We start from the raw sequence: 19,935 nt of genomic DNA on the forward strand, positions 1-19,935 counted from the left end.
ACTAGAAACAGGAATTTGTCAACAGCAGCATGTCCAAACTAATGGCCCAGGGTATTATTACTACTACTAGTAGACGCTCTTAAAATGTTAATTAATAGCTTTTTTGTCTTCATACAAATATATCCATTTTAAAGTGCAGGAGGAATATATAGTTATTGTACCTGTACACCAAGCTAAAGAAGCAGATGATGAAATAAATCCCAATAGTGAAAATATAGGCCAGCTGCATGTTATAGGAAGAGTTGTTCTCAGTTTTCGTGATTGTGGAGTTGGTGTAAAAACCGTAGTAGAGCACTGTTTTTTTAAAATAACCCTAAAATGATATGGAAATTGGGTTAGCACTCAAAAGACATGCTGTTGATTGAATATAGTTAAGTATTCAAGGGTCTTCTCCTGCAAAACTTGATTGACAGGAACAGACCCATTCACCCCAATGAGATCACTCTAGTAAGGTTTTTGCAGGAGTAGGGCCTTCTTTCCCCCCCACTACTGATCACAATTTTACAGGTGCCAAGTGCTTCTTTTGGCCAGTGGATCACCCCTCCTTTTCCTAGAAATCATCGTAAGGAGCTGCAGGTGCCCAACACCTTGAAGGAGTGGACCTTATTTAAAATTATTGCAACTGGCACTAGATCAAAGCTTATTTGGCCATCCTTCCCAAGAAGCACTCTGCAAATACTGTAATCCCTTATCGCTGTACTTTTACTTTGCATCCAGAAACTTAGGAGCACAACCGTTTTACACCTGAAGACTGAGAACCATTAACTGAAATGCACAAATGCAACATTGCAAGAGAATTCCAGCAGGAATGTTCATATTTACCCTTCTTAAAAAAACCAACATGGCTTCCTCACATTGAGAAGGTCTTAGCTACCAGTCTGAGTTATTATTTCACTATATAGACCCTCCCACCCCGCCCCAGGTGTAGATAGACCCCCCTAGGTGTACAATGGAAATGATGCAACTTTCTTGTAAAGGTCAGGTGTGGAAAAAACTAACCTTCCCAAAAATGGAACAGCTCCTCCTCTCTGACCAAATAAACAAACCAAACAGGAGCGGAGTGTCAGTAAAATTAGCAGAGTTTGTGATACTGGGGTGTTTAACTTTAGGTTTTTCTTCCCCCAAAAAATATTTAGGTATTTAGGCCCTGATGGTGCAGAGATCTCAGCACAGATTTAAAGGTCCACTCAAGTAAAGCCCCTCTGAGTTCAACAAATCTCTATGCAAGTTTTGCCCAGCTCCTTGCAAAAATCAAGAATTCAGTGCTTATGAAATGTGCCAGGTTCACAGCATTAGAAACTGAAGTCCTTAACACATCTGCAGAGGAAGGATAGCATGGGAAGATTCACTGCTGATAGTGTCTTAGGATAATGCAGAAGGGGTTAAAGGATAATGAAGTCTTCATGCCTATTCAATCGCTTGCTGAGAGGCTGTCAAAAAGACACCAAGCAGTTTTTGAATAGGACACAAATGCTCTAGGAATTAGAGTGAGATCAATTAATATCATATGGGCGACTGGGCGGCTGTTAGTTGGTTATGACTTTTGTTCAATATGAACTATAAGTCAAATTAAAATTTTTACAGTGACCGGAAGCAAATAAAAGCACTATTAAAACTTTTTCCACTCCACCCAGCTGTTACTAGAAAATACTTGTGGCTGTTTTTTTGCCTTAGGATGATTTTATAAAATGTATCTCTTGTATACAGTATTAGTTTGTGCCTGCCTCTACATACTCACAGCTCCGGAGAGAAGCTCCAGACCGTTGAACGAAAGGTTATTTGGTCCTGATACTATAAGCTGTGGGATTGTTATGAAGCTGAAGTTTACAAGGAATGAGAAGATGTTGAAAGTCAGTAACCACTTCAGAAAAACAAAATAGGAAAGAACACTGGTTCCAAACTTGCCACCGATGACTTTTAGAGTCTTCTGCCATAGTTGCAATAGGTGCCAACATTCCGACAGGCCATTTTTAAATTGCTGATAGGACTAATATTAGAAGGAGACAGAAATATGATCATTAACAGGTAATCTGATACTACACTTGTTACATAGTATTCAAATTAAAGTCACACAAGACAATCCCACATTTCTCATATTTGTATTTTTAAATTAGGAACATTTTCCCCTCCTTCACTTTCTTCTCATTTGTAGGATGCCTTTCCTTGATTTGAGCTCTTAAATGCTACCATAATCCAACTTAATAAATAAATAAATAAAAATAAAAGTGCACTAGTTCTTTGGCCTATTGGCAAGTAAAGGTAACACAAGGGAATATGCTATGCAATTCTGGAGTTAGCAATGAGATCTTCGTTTTAAAAAGTTTAACCCAACTTGTGTGAACAAGGCAGGTTACACTTACCAATGCTGTTTTGTACAGACACTGTGTACAACAGTTAATCTGAGTATGGTAGCTCGCTGATTTTTTCGTTTTCTCCATGAGAACTTTATTTCTGTGGAACAGCATGGAGGAGGGTGATTAAAACAAAGAGGAACTTCTCATTTAACATACCATATTGTGTTTTACAGACTGCTGCAAACACAAATGTTATGTACGTGCTCAGGAGCACAGTTGGGCAGGATATGGCCAGTGTATTCTTTTGAGAGTTTGAAAATTTTTACCATCCTAAATCAGGACAAAAGATCAACATCACAAAAAAATTTTGCTAGATGAAAGAGTCCCCCCAAAATAATAAACAAATAACTTTCAGTTTGGGTCAATCGAAATATTTTATTTCAATTTCAACATTTTTTAAAACAATGCTTTCAGTCTAATTAGTTTCACATTTCAAAACAGAAAGTTGTTTCAAACCAGAGCAAAAAATCAGAATTGTTCATATTAAAATTATCAAAAAAATTCATTTTGACATTTAAAAAACTTTAAAAAAAAATTTCAAGTTGGAAAATTCAGCTAAAAATCAACCTGGTTTTGAAAACAGTTTTAGTTTTAACAAATCAGCATTTTTCAGAAAAAAGGTGATAAAAAAATTCCCAGCCAGCTCTACTCAGTAGCAGCCAAAAAGTTACTCAAATGTGGACTTTAGGGAGACAGCTTTGCTGTTTGTCTTTCTGTTAACTCGCAACCTGCCTCAGGACAGACAAGTCTGGTGCCAGTCTAGCCTCCTTGCATCTAACACCTGCTTATTGTTGGTGATGGGCTTTGGATAACCTCTACAATGGCACTGTGATAGTGGTAAATCAGCCATTACTTTCAACCTCTTTTGCTTGGCCTCTTCTCCACTCTTATTGCTGAAAACACTTTTGAAACTCTTAAACATCACAATCCATATTTCATATGATATTTCTTATATAAACAGAACAGGATATTTCTGTCAACAAGAGGAAATGTTGCTCCCATCCAACAAAAATGCATATCCTGCCATCCTTACCAAATGCTGACTTGCCTTATAAGATGCTACTTTAAAACATGTTATTAATATAAGTTATTTTCCAGTTGTTTTGTTCCATAATTGACGAGAATCTAGCAAGGAAATATGCAGACACCTGCATTTGTTAAGTAGATGCCAGAAACAGTATGTGTGTTCACATTAGTACTAAGCTGTAATAAACATTCTGCTTTTACCTGATGTCTCTCTTTTCTTTCATGGTCTTTGGTGTCTTCTGGATTGCTTTAATTCTCTCTCTGCTGGACATGCTTGCAAGATTTTTGATCAATTTTTCTTCTGTCGGTGGGATGTACAAAAAAAAATTATATCTATCCAGAATTTTAGATAACATCTTAACTTTCATGAAAAGAATGAGAGGAAGAAGACTGGAAATAAGACTTTTAATATGCACTGCTACCAAGACTCAGCTAAACTATATGAAATTGAGAGCTAGTGATAGCTAGCAGTGGTATTGCACTAAATATTTTTAGTTTTCTGGAATGAATGGTTCTGTAATACAGATACATTGGGAGAATACAATTTTTAATGCTTTCAAAAACCATTCATACCCAGTCATGGTTTACTGTTAGTACAATGGGCTGTAATACAAAATAAGCAAAAACATTGACTCAAACTTTCCAAAAAGGTTCTTACCTGCTGTTTTTTCTAGTTGGGTTTTGGTTTCTAAATTTTCATAAAAAACAAACAGTGAACTGAAAATTAATTTTGTTTAAAAAAGATTTTTCATTAGTAGTAGTGTGTAAATTTTGTGCTAATGGAAACAAATTGTACATTTGCTGAAAAGCTTTTTATATATAGTGCTCTGATCTGTTATTTTGAGGCTTATTATACGTTTTAATAATTGTTAGCTTGAGAGGGTCACTTGAATGTGAATCAAAAAATGTAAAATAGCATCAGCTAGGGGCATAAAAGCCATGTCTACACTAGGAAAAATGGTGTATTTTAAAAACATGTCAGGTAGCATGTTAATTAACACATTAAAATTCTAGTGTAGATTAAACAGTTATCATTTTAACCCATGTTAGCCTGGCACAATAAAACCTTGTGGGGAGCTTAAGGTTTACCACAACCTGTTAACATGTGTTAGAACTACAACTTGTCTTATCTAGACAGGATTTTAGCACAATTAAGGAACATGTTAGCTTACATGTCAAATATACATCTTATTTCCTAGTGAAGACAAGGCCAAATATTGCAAAACACAACTATGTCAGGCTTTTACACCCAGCTCTTGCTAATGTATTTAGCAAGCCCAATCCTCAACACTCCTACTGTTTCACAACTGGGTTTCTCTAGTATAGAGAATGCCATTTGTGGCAAGTTGTTTCAAGTTCTCTTATGGTTCTATATTGGCTATCAAGGCCCTCCACAATTTTCTGGGATAAGAATATATTTAAATCCCAACACCACTTCTCTAAGTACCTTACCTTGTTTATGTTTGTCTTCATTATATGTTTCTGCATTTGAGTCTAGTCTGAGAAGGCTGGAAGGCATCCTGTAGACCAGGTCAGCTTGTCTTCTGTTATATCTCTGACTGAAGCTACCTGAACAAGACACACTTTTTAGTGAACTAAGAAATGTAATGCCAAATTAGCTTAGCCAGACCTGTTCATTACGCATTCACTTTCCACATAGTCCAGTTAAGTAAAGAATACCCATCCTCCCACATTTGATGTGTAATTTTTCAGACTTGAAAACTGAACATTAAGGGCCAGATTGGGATACATGCAGAGTAAACCCTACTACACAAGTACTCCCACAGACTTCAGTGAGATTATTGCTGGAATAACATACTATTCAGCATAAGTAAGGGTATCTGAATCTGGCCCTAAGAGATAAGCTCCCATTTTCTTATCAGAGTTCAACACATCTTCTTACCCCATCCCAATATTCAAAAGCACTATGTTCACTGGATGCTTATACCTTCCTCTATTGAAGCTGAAGAGCAAGAAAAGTTTACAAACACCTTTTTCTGGTCACTAGCAGCCACTTGGGAAGAAGATGCAGGCAGCTCAGAGCTGCATTCCCCTTCTGCATTTAAGCTTTCTGGGGTTAGAAGACCAGGAAAGTCTGAAGCGTCTGCTAAAAAATGCTCCCTTTGTGGGTCTTCAGCAATGTCTCCCTTCAGATTTGAATAAACAATGGGGATAGTAGCATTTGTACTCAGAGCCAGTTTTCTTTGTATCCATTTAAAAGGATTAGAGAAAGGAAAATGTGTTTGTCTTTTTTCTGAGCTACTCCCTGGACTCTCAATGTCTGGAAGTATATCCTTCAGTTGATTGTTCTGGGTATCCATTTCCCAAGCATTAGAAGTTTCTCTCCCTCACTCTATGTTCTATAATGTGGAGCTTTGAAACAGGTTATTTCCATGAAGCAACATAATTGTTACTTTCCAGTAAGACTCCAATTTCCCTCCCAAATCAGATGTTAATCAGATCCATTTACATGTTCCTAAAGTTGGTTAAGAGAGGTGTGTTTTTCCAGCGTATCTAGGCAACAACTCTAGAAGAGAATTCTTCATTAAAGGAATTCTAGAAGCAGCCAACAGTTACCAAATATGTCATAATGAAAAGGATTACAGGATGCTGAAACCTGATGGATCCACAATATAGTCTGTTATGCATGGCACAGACAATAAAGTGCCACTAATACCATCATTTTAAGACAGACGGTGTTCCAGTATCTAGTCAAAGATTCAACCCTAAACTACACTATTCCAGGCCCAAAAGACCTGTCGGTTAATTGCATGGGTGGTGGGCGAATGCGTCTGTGGGGGAGGCTAGCCCCTGGCCCCTACCCCTCTACCTGAAGCCCCACCCCTTTAGGTACTACTAAGGACTATCCTTCACACACAGACATGGTGGGCCAAATTCTCTGCGGGTGTAATTCCACTGACGTCAGTGGAAGCACAGTAGCAAAGAATTTGGGCCCACAACCCCCTGAATAACTTCACAAGTGATTTACAGGGGTACACCTGCTTATAGAGAATTCACGTTCAAATAGGTGACTCTGCTTCATACCATACTCTTCACATATAGCTGGGGAGGGGTGGAGGGAGAGAGCAGTTTGCATGTCCCACACATACATTTTTGAGAGTTCAAAATTTCTTCTCAGATCAAATCATGACGAAAAGTCAAAATCTCAAAAATATTCACAAACCAAAAAAAAACAAACAAAAAAAAAACACCCAAACAAACCCAAGCCAGGTCAATCAAAACTTTTTGTTTCAATTTCAGCCCCTCCCCCAACCCTCTGAAATTGAACTAAAAGGTTTTAAAAGTGAAAAGCCACTGAATTGGAAAGCTTGATGTTTTTGTTTTGAAAATGTCAAGACATTTTGACATTTTCCCCCCTACAACCTTTTTTCAAGTTGGCAGATTCCTCAAATCAAAACCTGTTTCATGAACAGTCTCAGTTTAGATAAACGGGCATTTTTTCATAAAAAAACAATTCATCAAAAAATTCCCAACCAACTCCACTTTCATTGCCACAAGATGGGGTCCACCACCCACAAGGATGTTCCAGGAAGCTCCGGGACAATGAAGTGGTGTTGTTAAGAAAGATTTTTATATTTAATGGTGACTAGGATTCAGTGAGGACTACTGGACAATCAGCCACCTGAACTAAATAAAGAACCTTCCACATTCGTTAGTCTGAAATGTCTTATCAGGGGATAAAGTCTAGTTTAGTTCAAGCCAAAGACAGCTGTCATCCTCCTTTAGAGATGTTCTCATTGGCCATTCCATCTTTGTGCCTTAAGCCTTACCTCCATCAGACATATCAGAAGATCTGCGTACATAAGGACCATCCGCGGCATGAAAGGAGGGAGATGTGTATGCTAGTTCTGGCTCATACTCAAAGGAAGGATTAGCTGTTAGAGGGAAAAGCAGAAGTATTAAGCCACAAAGAAATGTTTAAAACTCTTCACAGAAGATTGGCTTTGTTGATACAGTAATAAACTCAGTGCTACTGTGCATAGCACAATAGACCCTAGAATTATGCTCTTCCTTCGTTCTAATACAGTATGCCCATTTAAAATCAATCATTATATTGTATAGTATAGTTACACCATGCCGTAGACTACTGAAAGGCAAACTTAATGTTGCTAGCTGCCTACATTTTCAAGAGTAGCTAGTGACTGTCTCAATTTTTGGAGGCTCAACATAAGACATCATAAAGGTACCTGATTTTCAGAAAAGTGCTCAAAAAATTTTTTTTAAAAATGAGGCCTCATTAAGGTGTTTCAAGTTGGGCATGCAGAAAAGAAAGCACCCAAAACCCACTAATCACTTTCTAAAATGTAGGTAACTAATGTTAATGTTCTGTTTTTCCCCCTCCCAAGCACAACGTAAGAAAAAATAAAACTCTGGAGTGACAGGATGGAAATAATCCTTGCTAAAATGTTCTTTATTTAAAAAAAAACTAGGAGATTTCCTCCCTCTCATTTTGCCCACAAAGATGTTACATTTTAAGTTTCCTAAGAGGGACACTTCTATAAAACATGCCTTGAATGTAGAGCTCCTTTAGAAATCAAGATGAGCAGGTATTTGGATCAACCTCAGGAATGAACCCCCAAAATACTGTCTATTATACATAGGATTTTGGTATGTGGAATTACGTACTGTGTGGATTTCCGTATGGATTTGTGTTGGGCATAGCTGATCTCGATGTGCTGTAGCTGTATTGGAAACCAGGCTGCATTGAGGCCATCGGTATAGCCAAGGGATAATCCTGGTTTCTTTGTCCTCTTCCACTGCGACCTTCATAGGAATCGTACAACGAGTCATCATCCAGGGAGGAATCATGAAGGTTTTGGTGAAAGGATGAATTCCTTTCTCTGCTGTGTGAGCAAACAAACAAAAAGGAGTGAATAACAGTAACCAAAAAGGTAAGATATATCTTTTTACCTTTGTTTCTAGATGTGCAGTATTCAAACAAAGTTTTGACATAAATAAGTTATGTATCATCTCACTTCACCACATTTTAAAAACATTTTCATAATATACAATCCTTAGAATCAAAGTTCTGACATAAGTGCCAATCACAAACTGAATTAAAGAGACTAAAACTTCAGTCCCACTGAAGTCAGCGGAAGGACCGCTCAAAGTAAGTATATACATAAGCATTTGTAAAGTCAGGCTCCAGGCTCCAAGCGTGCAGTAAACTTTTTGGCTGCACATCTGCTGAAAAATTGATGAAACCAACAAATCTCTGGCACCTGCAACTATAAATCCTGGAACATATTACTCTAAAGTGTAAAATAATAACAGAGCCACTCTGACAAATGTAGAAACACAGAGAGAGTAGTTGAAGTATGATTGGACCAACTACTGTTGGTGGAAGGTACACGTTTTGAGTGACACCGAGCTCTTCTTCAGATCTGTACCTTCCACCAACAGAAGTTGATCCAGTAAAAGATATTACCTCATCTACCTTGTCTCTCTCATATCCTGGGACCTACATGGCTACAACAACACTGCAAGAGACTCCACAGACATTCTCAGACAAGAACTAAGGAGTGATTGAAATGAAGGGCAAAAATAGAAATGGTAACAAGTTCCATCCCCCACACTCCCATGAATTCTAAATATTCAATTTCCTTTATTACCAACAGTACTATTGGTCAGAACTTTTATAAATTATTCCTCAAACTTACCTTCTGTCAATCTCCAATGTCTCTGAGTAATGATAGTCTGGGTTTTCAAAGACTTCATTATCGTGATAAAACATGATGCATCTGATTCCTTGATTATCGGTGAGAAATCTTCTTTACCTGAAGTCTTTAGTGCTTCAGTATTATATTAGCGGGTGATTCATTTAGAATCTAATAAAAGACAAAAATTAGATCCAATAGATTTTCTGCCTAGTAGCAAGGAACAAAAATAATAGATAGAATAATAATAATAATAGAATCTGAACAAGACAAAAAATTGCTTTATTCTTCCTGGAGTAATAATGAATAAAGCAATAAGATCTGTATAAATGCAGAACCGTCTCAAGTGAGTATAGCATCATCTGGGTCCTATTTACCCTCTGGACAACATGTATTTACTGGTAGATACAAAGATAGTGAAATTTGCTATGTAGAAATACAAGCCCTTATCTAAAATTAAAGCACTACACTTGAGCATGAAGATTTTGTCTAAAAAGATTTTCCCAACATTTTGACAACATATAAATCAGTGTGTTTTTTTTTTAAAAGATATATAACAAACCAATGATCCCTGATCTACAGATGGATCCTGTTTCTCTTTAGGTACATGTCACTGATTTCAAACCAGAGCCCAGCCTCTGCAATTGGCACAGCTACAGAGGTTTTCATTGTAGATTTGAAGAGTCTTGTAGAGAGGTGGTTAAGTATAGCTGGTTATGTCTTCACTGCTTTAAAAAAGGTAGGTTTTTACATCGAGATAACTATCTCACTGTACAACTCTAATGAGACAAGACACTGTAGTTTTTGTTTCAATGTAGCTAGTCGAGGTCAACCCTGAGGGGAGGGATTATACTCAGTGAATGCTAGGAACATAGGGTAAAGGCCCAGCAGATAGCACCCCATAAAAATATCCATGTTTATGTGAAAATAAACTAGTACAAAAGACAAGTGTATTATAATATATTAATCATGTTTTAGTATTGTGTATTATATCATGATCAAGTCACACAGCTATATCCAGATTGATGCCTTCGAGTACTTGGCAATAAAAACTATATTAAGCAACTTAAATATATTCTGAAGTTGCCCATCCCACTTTGCAAACAATTACTGAATGGAATCTGATATTTGCCCACAAGAGACTATAAACATAAGCACTTAATGCTAAACTTTTCATGTTGTTCCGGTAACAATCCCACACATATCAAGATAGACCAAAGATTGCAAGAGCCTTAAAGTAACATATTAAGCCAGTAATCAGCTGACCAAATTAATCAGTTATACAAGTGTACATATATATGTATATAAAATCCCGAACCTAATCCTTCCTCTTTGCAGCAGACAAAATGGGGGTTTTGCTTGAGGAAGGACTGACTCCCAGTAATTAATATAACAGTGAGAATTTTTCTTTGACAACACTTGATAAATATGTTTAAGAATTGGTGTGTGCTAAATAAAAAAAACTGTCTACCAGTTTTTTAGTAATTAGCACATTCACACCACACCCAACTTAAAAGCATAGGGTTTACAAGAACTGCCAGGTTTACCGTATAGTCAGTCTACTGAGGAGAGCTGGCTGGAAAACAGAATTTCCCTCGCATAAAAAATCTTAAAATTTTTGGAAAACAAAAACACTTTTGTTTTGATTCAGGACAAAAGTAAAAAATTAGTAATTTTTCACAGGAAGAATTTGTTTAGAATTCGATTTGGGAGTACCAATTCAGCATTTTCCAATGAAAGACAGTTCTGTTGGAAATTTTTTGACCAGCTCTACGTCTGAGACACACAATGCTCTCGGAAAGGCATCAGAAGATTCCTTCACAGCAAGCCTACCTCCCCATGGGAAAAGGTCAGCCAGACACAAAAATCCACATACCACCTCTTCTTCTTGCTCCCCCTAAAAAATAAAGCTCATCCATGAGGACTTGCAGAGCAACCCTGAGAGACAAACTCATAAAACGTAGGTCCCATGCCCCACTGGTCTCCATTTCATTCTGTTTAGGTTCTAATAGTGCAACCAGTACCATGATCTCTCCATGAATTTCCAGGAGGCACTGCTGTGGAATGGGGCCCAGCCCTTTTACCTTTTCACCAAGGTTCATTAGAGAGGAAGTGGGGGGGTCATCGTCAGGCCACGTGATGCCTTCCTTCTCTTTGACCTCTGATGTGGTCCTCTCAGTCAGCAAGAGCTAAATATTGACAGGTTTCAGAGTAACAGCCCCGTTAGTCTGTATTCGCAAAAAGAAAAGGAGTACTTGTGGCACCTTAGAGACTAACCAATTTATTTGAGCATAAGCTTTCATGAACTACAGCTCACTTCATCGGATGCATACTGTGGAAAGTGTAGAAGATCTTTTTATGCACACAAAGCATGAAAAAATACCTCCCCCCACCCCACTCTCCTGCTGGTAATAGCTTATCTAAAGTGATCACTCTCCTTACAATGACAGGTTTCAGAGGAACAGCCGTGTTAGTCTGTATTTGCAAAAAGAAAAGGAGTACTTGTGGCACCTTAGAGACTAACCAATTTATTTGAGCATGAACTTTCGTGAGCTACGAGCTGTAGCTCACGAAAGTTCATGCTCAAATAAATTGGTTAGTCTCTAAGGTGCCACAAGTACTAGCTCACGAAAGTTCATGCTCAAATAAATTGGTTAGTCTCTAAGGTGCCACAAGTACTCCTTTTCTTTTTTCTCCTTACAATGTGTATGATAATCAAGTTGGGCCATTTCCAGCACAAATCCAGATTTTCTCCCTCCCCCTCCCCCCCACAAACCTACTCTCCTGTTGGTAATAGCTTATCTAAAGTGACCACTCTCCTTACAATCAAGGTGGGCCATTTCCAGCACAAATCCAGGGTTTAACAAGAACGTCGGGGGGGGGGGGGGGGGGGGGTAGGAAAAAACAAGGGAAAATAGGTTACCTTGCATAATGACTTAGCCACTCCCAGTCTCTATTCAAGCCTAAGTTAATTGTATCCAATTTGCAAATGAATTCCAATTCAACAGTCTCTCGCTGGAATCTGGATTTGAAGTTTTTCTGTTGTAATATCGCAACTTTCATGTCTGTAAGCGCGTGACCAGAGAGATTGAAGTGTTCTCCGACTGGTTTATGAAGGTTATAATTCTTGACATCTGATTTGTGTCCATTTATTCTTTTACGTAGAGACTGTCCAGTTTGACCAATGTACATGGCAGAGGGGCATTGCTGGCACACGATGGCATATATCGCATTGGTGGATGTGCAGGTGAACGAGCCTCTGATAGTCTGGCTGATGTTATTAGGCCATGTGATGATGTCCCCTGAATAGATATGTGGACACAGTTGGCAACGGGCTTTGTTGCAAGGATAGGTTCCTGGGTTAGTGGTTCTGTTTCGTGGTATGTGGTTGCTGGTGAGTATTTGCTTCAGGTTGGGGGGCTGTCTGTAAGCAAGGACTGGCCTGTCTCCCAAGATTTGTGAGAGTGTTGGGTCATCCTTCAGGATAGGTTGTAGATCCTTAATAATGCATTGGAGGGGTTTTAGTTGGGGGCTGAAGGTGACGGCTAGTGGCGTTCTGTTATTTTCTTTGTTAGGCCTGTCCTGTAGTAGGTGACTTCTGGGAACTCTTCTGGCTCTATCAATCTGTTTCTTCACTTCCGCAGGTGTGTATTGTAGTTGTAAGAATGCTTGATAGAGATCTTGTAGGTGTTTGTCTCTGTTACACTAGTCTCACTTCAAAAATTCTTCTCTGATTGAATGAATCTTCACAGGAGAACAACTACTGTTTGGGAGATGGGAGGGGAGGGGAGGAGAAGATTAAGGGTCATTACTGAGTCATTCAGCAAGTCTCAGTGTCACAGAGAGGAAGGCTTGTCCAGTGGTTAAAGCTCTAGCTTGGGACTCAAGAAACCTGAGTTCAAGTCCCTACTCCACCAGACTCCCTAACTGACTGTCAGCAAGTCACTTGTGTCTCAGTGCCTTAGTGTTTCATCAGTAAAATGGGGATAGTAGCAATTCCCTACCTCGCAGACCTGTTGTGATGCTAAATACACTAAAGACTGGGGGACGCTCAGATACTATGGTAACGGGGGCCATATAAGAGGGATAGACATCCATTAGGGAGTGGGCACTTTCCTTTGGATCAGTAAATAGCCTCTGGGGTTACACAGTTCAGGTACCTCAGACCCTTTTGTAGGCCAACAGGCTCATTTTTTCTGGGTCAAGATCCAAAAGATCAGCCGCATTTTCCTCCCTCCCTCTAAAACGCATGTGGTAAGGCAGCTCCAGGACCTAGTTCATAGAATCATAGAATCATAGAATATAAGGGTTGGAAGGGACCCCAGAAGGTCATCTAGTCCAACCCCCTGCTCAAAGCAGGACCAATTCCCAGTTAAATCATCCCAGCCAGGGCTTTGTCAAGCCTGACCTTAAAAACCTCTAAGGAAGGAGATTCTACCACCTCCCTAGGTAACGCATTCCAGTGTTTCACCACCCTCATAGTGAAAAAGTTTTTCCTAATATCCAATCTAAACCTCCCCCACTGCAGCTTGAGACCATTACTCCTCGTTCTGTCATCTGATACCATTGAGAACAGTCTAGAGCCATCCTCTTTGGAACCCCCTTTCAGGTAGTTGAAAACAGCTATCAAATCCCCCCTCATTCTTCTCTTCTGCAGGCTAAACAATCCCAGCTCCCTCAGCCTCTCCTCATAACTCATGTGTTCCAGACCCCTAATCATTTTTGTTGCCCTTCGCTGGACTCTCTCCAATTTATCCACATCCTTCTTGAAGTGTGGGGCCCAAAACTGGACACAGTACTCCAGATGAGGCCTCACCAATGTCGAATAGAGGGGAACGATCACGTCCCTCGATCTGCTCGCTATGCCCCTACTTATACATCCCAAAATGCCATTGGCCTTCTTGGCAACAAGGGCACACTGCTGACTCATATCCAGCTTCTCGTCCACTGTCACCCCTAGGTCCTTTTCCGCAGAACTGCTGCCTAGCCATTCGGTCCCTAGGCTGTAGCTGTGCATTGGGTTCTTCCGTCCTAAGTGCAGGACCCTGCACTTATCCTTATTGAACCGTTCTGCCGATATGGGGATTTCATTCTGCCAACACTAATCCTCATGTAGAATGTTAATCACACAGGAAGGTGTTAGTAACATGCACATCCTGTCTTATCAAGTTTCAAACAAATGAGTTAAAGCCTGAGGGAGTGCTGCCATTATACTCCTAGCAGTGTCAGTATATAAACAAAGTGTCTGCTTGTAGTTATGCAAATCCTGAAGTTAAAAAAAGAAACCAATCTAGAAGTTACTTGAAGATCTTTTTTTTTTTTTAAAGCCAACAAGAGTTGTTTGAACTATAAAGAACTACTACAAGCACAAAAGCAATGTCAGTCATCCAAGAACCACTAATATTTGATATATCAGATTAAACTACATTCTTTCCCACAAGTAGCCTTTAGTTTATAAAAGGCCCGGCTGGTTCTCTCTTTATTGTCACCCTCTGAGCTTTTATATTATGGATTCCTTTCCTGTTTAATATACTCTACCCAGTTCCTCATGACTAGCACATTTTAATTAATTTGTCAATCTGAAATTGATATTAAAAGAATTTAATATTGTGACAGGGTATCAGGTTCTAGGATTCTACACTGCTCTTCTGCTGACTCACCAGATCAGGCAAGTCCTATTTGATCCAACACAGCGGTAGCTAATGGAGTGTCTGCCTCTGAAGCAAAATAACTAGGGACAAAACCAGTCAGACCCTGTGAGATAAAACTCTAAGAGGAATACAGGCTCTGGCAAGCACCAGCTGAAGTTTATGTAAGATAACCATTAAAAAAAGGCTGACTCATGGACCACAGATGTCTGTGGGAACGTTATCAATTACGTAAGAGGGTGCAGGACTAGGTCCACAACAACAAATGCTGTGACTTGACTTTCCCATGGCATCTGATTTTATTTAAGCTGTTGGGTGTATCTGAGACTTTGACATTTTCATTGTTACACTGGACCCTTGTTTCAAGATAGATAGAGCCTGAATTGTGTATGTTACGAGAGATCGAGTGACTTCACAAAGGAGGACAGCTAGTTTTAGTGGCAATCAATTTGATTGTGATAAGTGAGAGATAAGTGTCATAATCCGGACTCACTTTCCCTCTTATAGCACAGTTCAGCAGCCTAGACTTATTCAGAAAAGCACTTAAATGTGGTTAACCTTAAGCATATGATTAAGCTCTATTGACTTCTATGGGACTGAAACATGCTCTTTAGAATTATTTGTTGAATAGCGATGGATATAAGCAACACAGGTATTCTCCACTGCATGCATCCGATGAAGTGAGCTGTAGTTCACGAAAGCTTATGCTCAAATAAATTTGTTAGTCTCTAAGGTGCCACAAGTACTCCTTTTCTTTTTGCAAATACAGACTAACACAGCTGCTACTCTGAAACCTGAAATAATTTACTAAATTTCATGAAGACCACAATATTCTTCCCCTATTCCGCCCCCACACATGTAGACTCCCCATCCCAAAAAGTAAAGCCTCTACACATTTATAATTCTTACGGATAAACTTACATTAAAAAGTCATTTTCAGTTGTCTAGAAACTAGAGATTCTTCTAGAAATAGATTTAGCTTTTTTAACCTGTCTCTTGCTTCGTTGATGCTCTAATTTTTGATTTAACATGTTTCCAGATTGGCAGAAGCAAGTCAGTGCAGCCAGCTGACTGATACACAATGGCCACGTTTTTCTCTCCCATCCTGCAAATCTTCCTAGATCAAGCACAGTGCAAATGTCTATGTTTTCATAAGCACAGCAAGCAAGCTTCAGACACTATACCACTACTTTCACTTCTTGACACACCTACCCAGACTCCACCTACCACATACACAGTCTGAGAAAATAATCCTGGAGGTGGTACAGCATAGAGTATATAACTCTCTCATGTCCTATCTCATGCACTAATGTTGTTTCCCTCATTGTTTGGGGGCTGTTGAGTTAGGCATCCTTGTAATACTGAATTTGAAAATGTACAGTAGCAATAGACCAGATGGTCCTTTCCTTGCCATGGAGGGAGGATGTGTGCACATATGCACACATGCATGTTTTTAAGGCACTGTTGTAACTCACAATTCAGCCACTCCAGATATGTGGACATTTTCCACATTTGATTCAAATGGGGTTTGCAGGGTGCGGTCCTCTCTGAAAAGGTCCCAATAGCCCCAGGGTGCTCAGCACCTTGCAGCATCAGGCCCAAACTGGGGCAATTACAGAAGGCCACCGGATGACAGCTCAGCCACAACACAACCTCCCTGAGCAATCAGCTAGCAAGGGCTTCTACTGCCATGGCCTGATTCCTTGGTCACATGACATGAGAGAGGCCCAGCTAATCAAATACATACCATATGATTTATTCCAACTCACCAGGCTAGAACGCAATGCAGCATGACAGTAGCATGACACTACCCAATTTTGAGGTTCTTGCAGTAAGTCTTGAAGATTTTGCAAAGCACTGAAATGCATGTGCTTTTTCCTCTTCATGTCCAGAGCTAAGCTCTATTCCATACTCCATTACTGACTGAGGATTGATGGTAAAATGGTTAACCGCCCCTATACTGTGGGCTGTTTTTTCCCTTCTTCTTCCATTTTGAACTCCCAGTAGCTGCCACGCTAAGCCATGCTTACTTTGCCCCACCTTGCATAGTAATAGCCCCAGTATCAATGTAACAGAATGGCATTGAAAAGTAACTTATTTGTATGCAAATATCAAAATTTTGGTATACTTTGATCAAGAGCAGAGTCCATTATTATTATAATTGTTATTTTTTGCTTTTATGTAAGCATAAATATACAGTAGTAATGTTTACTGATCTGATGGGAATAGAGTGATTTTGCAGAGGATGCCTGGGACCTTCAGCAGCAAGACACAGGCCTCTGTGACTTAAGCCGAACTCCACTAAACCAGTTGCCGATTATTATCCTCTGTGGACAAGCTATTAGAGGGTGACACAACCTGGAACCCAGCATGTGACATCCGCTATTTTTATTCCCTAACATCTTTAAAAGAAACTCCAGTAGAACCTCAGCGTTCCGAACACCAGAGTATGACCTGACCAGTCAACCACACGCCTCATTGGGAACTGGAAGTATGCAATGAAGCAGCAGCAGAGACAAAACAAAAAAGCAAATACAGTACAGAACTGTGTTAAATGTAAACTACTGAAACAATACATTTTTAAAAAAAGATTTGACAAGGTCAGGAAACGGTTTCTTTGCTTGTGTCATTTAAATTAAGATGGTTAAAAGCAGCATTTTTCTTTTGCATAGTAAGGTTTCAAAGCTGTATTAAGTCAATGTGCTGTTGTAAACTTTTGAAAGAACCACCATGATGTTTTGTTCAGAGTTGCAAACATTTCAGAGTTACAAACAACCTCCATTCCTGAGGTGTTCGTAACTCTGAGATTCTATTGTATAAGGCAACTACAAAAACTCAACCCATTGTAGTCAGTGATTTTAGTTTATTATCCATTTATTGTGTGATGTTATCATATATATTGATTGTATGATAAGCAGAATGAATTTGTAGGATTATAAAAGAATAAGATTGATCAGCATTTAGTGGACCCAAGTAATAGACATGAGTAGGACAAACTGAAATGCAAAAACCTGTAGGTTGATGCCCGCAAGACTTTAGCTTAGCTATTTTAGGCTTTGGAGATAAGAAATGATGACATAAGTGACTGGAAAAAAAGTAACCTGATGCTTTAAGATTATGGGAAAAGAGGTACCAAGAGGTAATATTGCACAAAAATACCCAGAAGATTAATATTAGATCATAAAAATAGTGTAAAGGCGCACCTGTCTTAGACATGTGTCTTAACCACAGGATACAGGCTGTGCATTGATGCTAGTGAGAACAAAGGGAACTTACACAGCCTACAGAAAATTGGGGTCCCTTATATTTCTAGGGGACACAGACCAATAAGAGAAAAGGGGGTTGACACTTTTATGGACATGCACAGAATGTAGGTATACACAGAATCATTTTATAAAAAGGGGATGCCCAGAACAGGAAAATTTAGCTCCTTATGGGAGAGTGCAGCAGAAACCCTCCCTCTACTGATGATCAAGCCACGGGAGACAGATCAGACCCTAACACTATTGTTAAGGATGTGAGTAAAGCTATATTTGCAACTTGTGCATAGGTCTGTATAGAACAGTGGTTCCCAAACTAGGGGCGCCATTTGTTCAGAGAAAGCCCCTGGTGGGCCAGGCTGGTTTGTTTACTTGCCATGTCTGCAGGTTCGGCCAATCGCAGCTCCCACTGGCCATGATTCGCCTCTTCAGGCCAATGGGGGCTGTGGGAAGGGCGGCCAGCATGTCCCTCGGCCCGCTCCGCTTCCTGAAGCCCCCATTGGCCGAGAATGGTGAACAGCGGCCACTGGGAGCTGCGATTGGCCAAACATGTGGACGTGGCAGGTAAGCAAACCAGCCTGGCCTGCCAGGGGCTTTCTCTGAGCAAGTGGCGCCCCTTGTTTGGGAACCACTGGTATAGAATTTCTATATGCTTGGGTAATCATAACTTTCATTGTAACTTTCGTAATACTTGTAAAATAGAATGTACGTGTGGTCACTACCCTTGGTCTTTGGTGTTCCTAGAGACTCTAATTCTAAAGAAAGTAGAGGAAGTGACTTTCACTCTGTTAAGCTTGAAACTGTAGCTGCCAGAGCCAAACCCACAGTGGTGTAATACCATATTACAGAATTCACTTTAAATAAAATAAAATAAAAGGCTATACCATTCTGTCCAAAGTTTCTCTGATTGGGAAAAGGGGGTCCTACAACGTTATAACTATTAACATTAGAAATAGCCAAACGGAAAGGTAGGGTGATGCATCAGACAGAAAAGGAAAGATTTGCATGAGTAAGAAATTGTGAATCCTACGAGGAGAGAGATTTCTGCTAAAGAATCAGAAGGAAGATCAGTTGAATCTTGTGCTGTGCCCCTACTTACAGAACTTGTAAGACTTTATCCAGCTCATAATTAGATCATATAATCTATATAATATCATATAATCTATATAATTAGATATATATAAACCAGTTATATATATTTCCCAAGGGACCCATCACAGTTATATCTAGGCTCACATGTAAGTAAGAGTCCGTTCCAAACTATGCACTGATGCATTCTGTGAAGCAGAACAGAACTGAGTCTGCGTTTAAAAATAAATAGTAATCTTGCAACTCCTACTTTCTACTAGCCAGCACTGACAGCTCCAGTCAACAGAATACTGGTGTTAGAAGAAACTGGGTTTGGACACAAGAAAATGAAAGTTTGGAATGATAACTATATATGGAAAGACACAGCATAGTACAACAATATGCTAAAAAGTCTTAACTATTGTATGTTTAATTTTAATAGAGTGGCTCCTTTTGTTTTGCATCAGCTTCTTTATTCTGCACTGGTAAAGTAAACCTAACCAATTTTGTTGCCAGTTTCAGATTATAATTTAATGAGATGTATCAGTTTCAAGAGCCTCATCAACTAGTCCAACTGAAAAGACCAATGTAAATTAAAGTAGTTATAATTTTATAAGAATGGTCAAGACATTTACTGTCTTCAAGCTTCAAAAGATACATTTCCCAACTTCCTTTTTAGAATGTTTTAACCTCACTACTATTTGTGTGGCTACCTCTGGGAGTTCATTTATTTTCAAAATTAAAACATCAGACTCAAATGGGGAAACACACACACACACACACACACACACCCCAATATGTTGTAATGAATGAGTTCAGAAGTGATTTCAGTACATAGAAAACTATGTTTTGTAACAGAAAACTGTCCACTTGTCATGGCTATTTCTGTCCACTCTGTTCT

General features: G+C 39.3%; 1 protein-coding gene across 5 annotated transcripts in view; it reads right to left on the reverse strand.

The window, feature by feature from the left end:
* The window catches only part of TMC5 (transmembrane channel like 5), a 47,953-nt gene that overhangs the window by 19,958 nt on the left and 8,060 nt on the right, over positions 1-19,935 (reverse strand). The window contains exons 2-12 of one of the 5 annotated variants that reach the window (XM_048868240.2): positions 11,982-12,821; positions 11,143-11,247; positions 9,062-9,229; positions 8,028-8,245; positions 7,172-7,276; positions 4,833-4,949; positions 4,039-4,068; positions 3,582-3,681; positions 2,361-2,451; positions 1,739-1,987; positions 162-313 (exon numbers count right to left, since the gene is read on the reverse strand). In XM_048868240.2, the coding sequence (XP_048724197.2) occupies positions 162-313; positions 1,739-1,987; positions 2,361-2,451; positions 3,582-3,681; positions 4,039-4,068; positions 4,833-4,949; positions 7,172-7,276; positions 8,028-8,245; positions 9,062-9,135 (1,136 nt within the window). In that variant the 5' untranslated portion in view covers positions 9,136-9,229; positions 11,143-11,247; positions 11,982-12,821. Of the gene's footprint in view, positions 1-161; positions 314-1,738; positions 1,988-2,360; positions 2,452-3,581; positions 3,682-4,038; positions 4,069-4,832; positions 4,950-7,171; positions 7,277-8,027; positions 8,246-9,061; positions 9,230-11,142; positions 11,287-11,981; positions 12,822-19,935 lie in introns of all 5 variants that reach the window. The other 4 variants (XM_048868239.2, XM_048868243.2, XM_048868245.2 and 1 more) reach the window with 4 other exon arrangements.

The sequence above is a fragment of the Caretta caretta genome, chromosome 10 (assembly GCF_965140235.1).
Source record: "Caretta caretta isolate rCarCar2 chromosome 10, rCarCar1.hap1, whole genome shotgun sequence".
Lineage (NCBI taxonomy): Eukaryota > Metazoa > Chordata > Testudines > Cheloniidae > Caretta > Caretta caretta.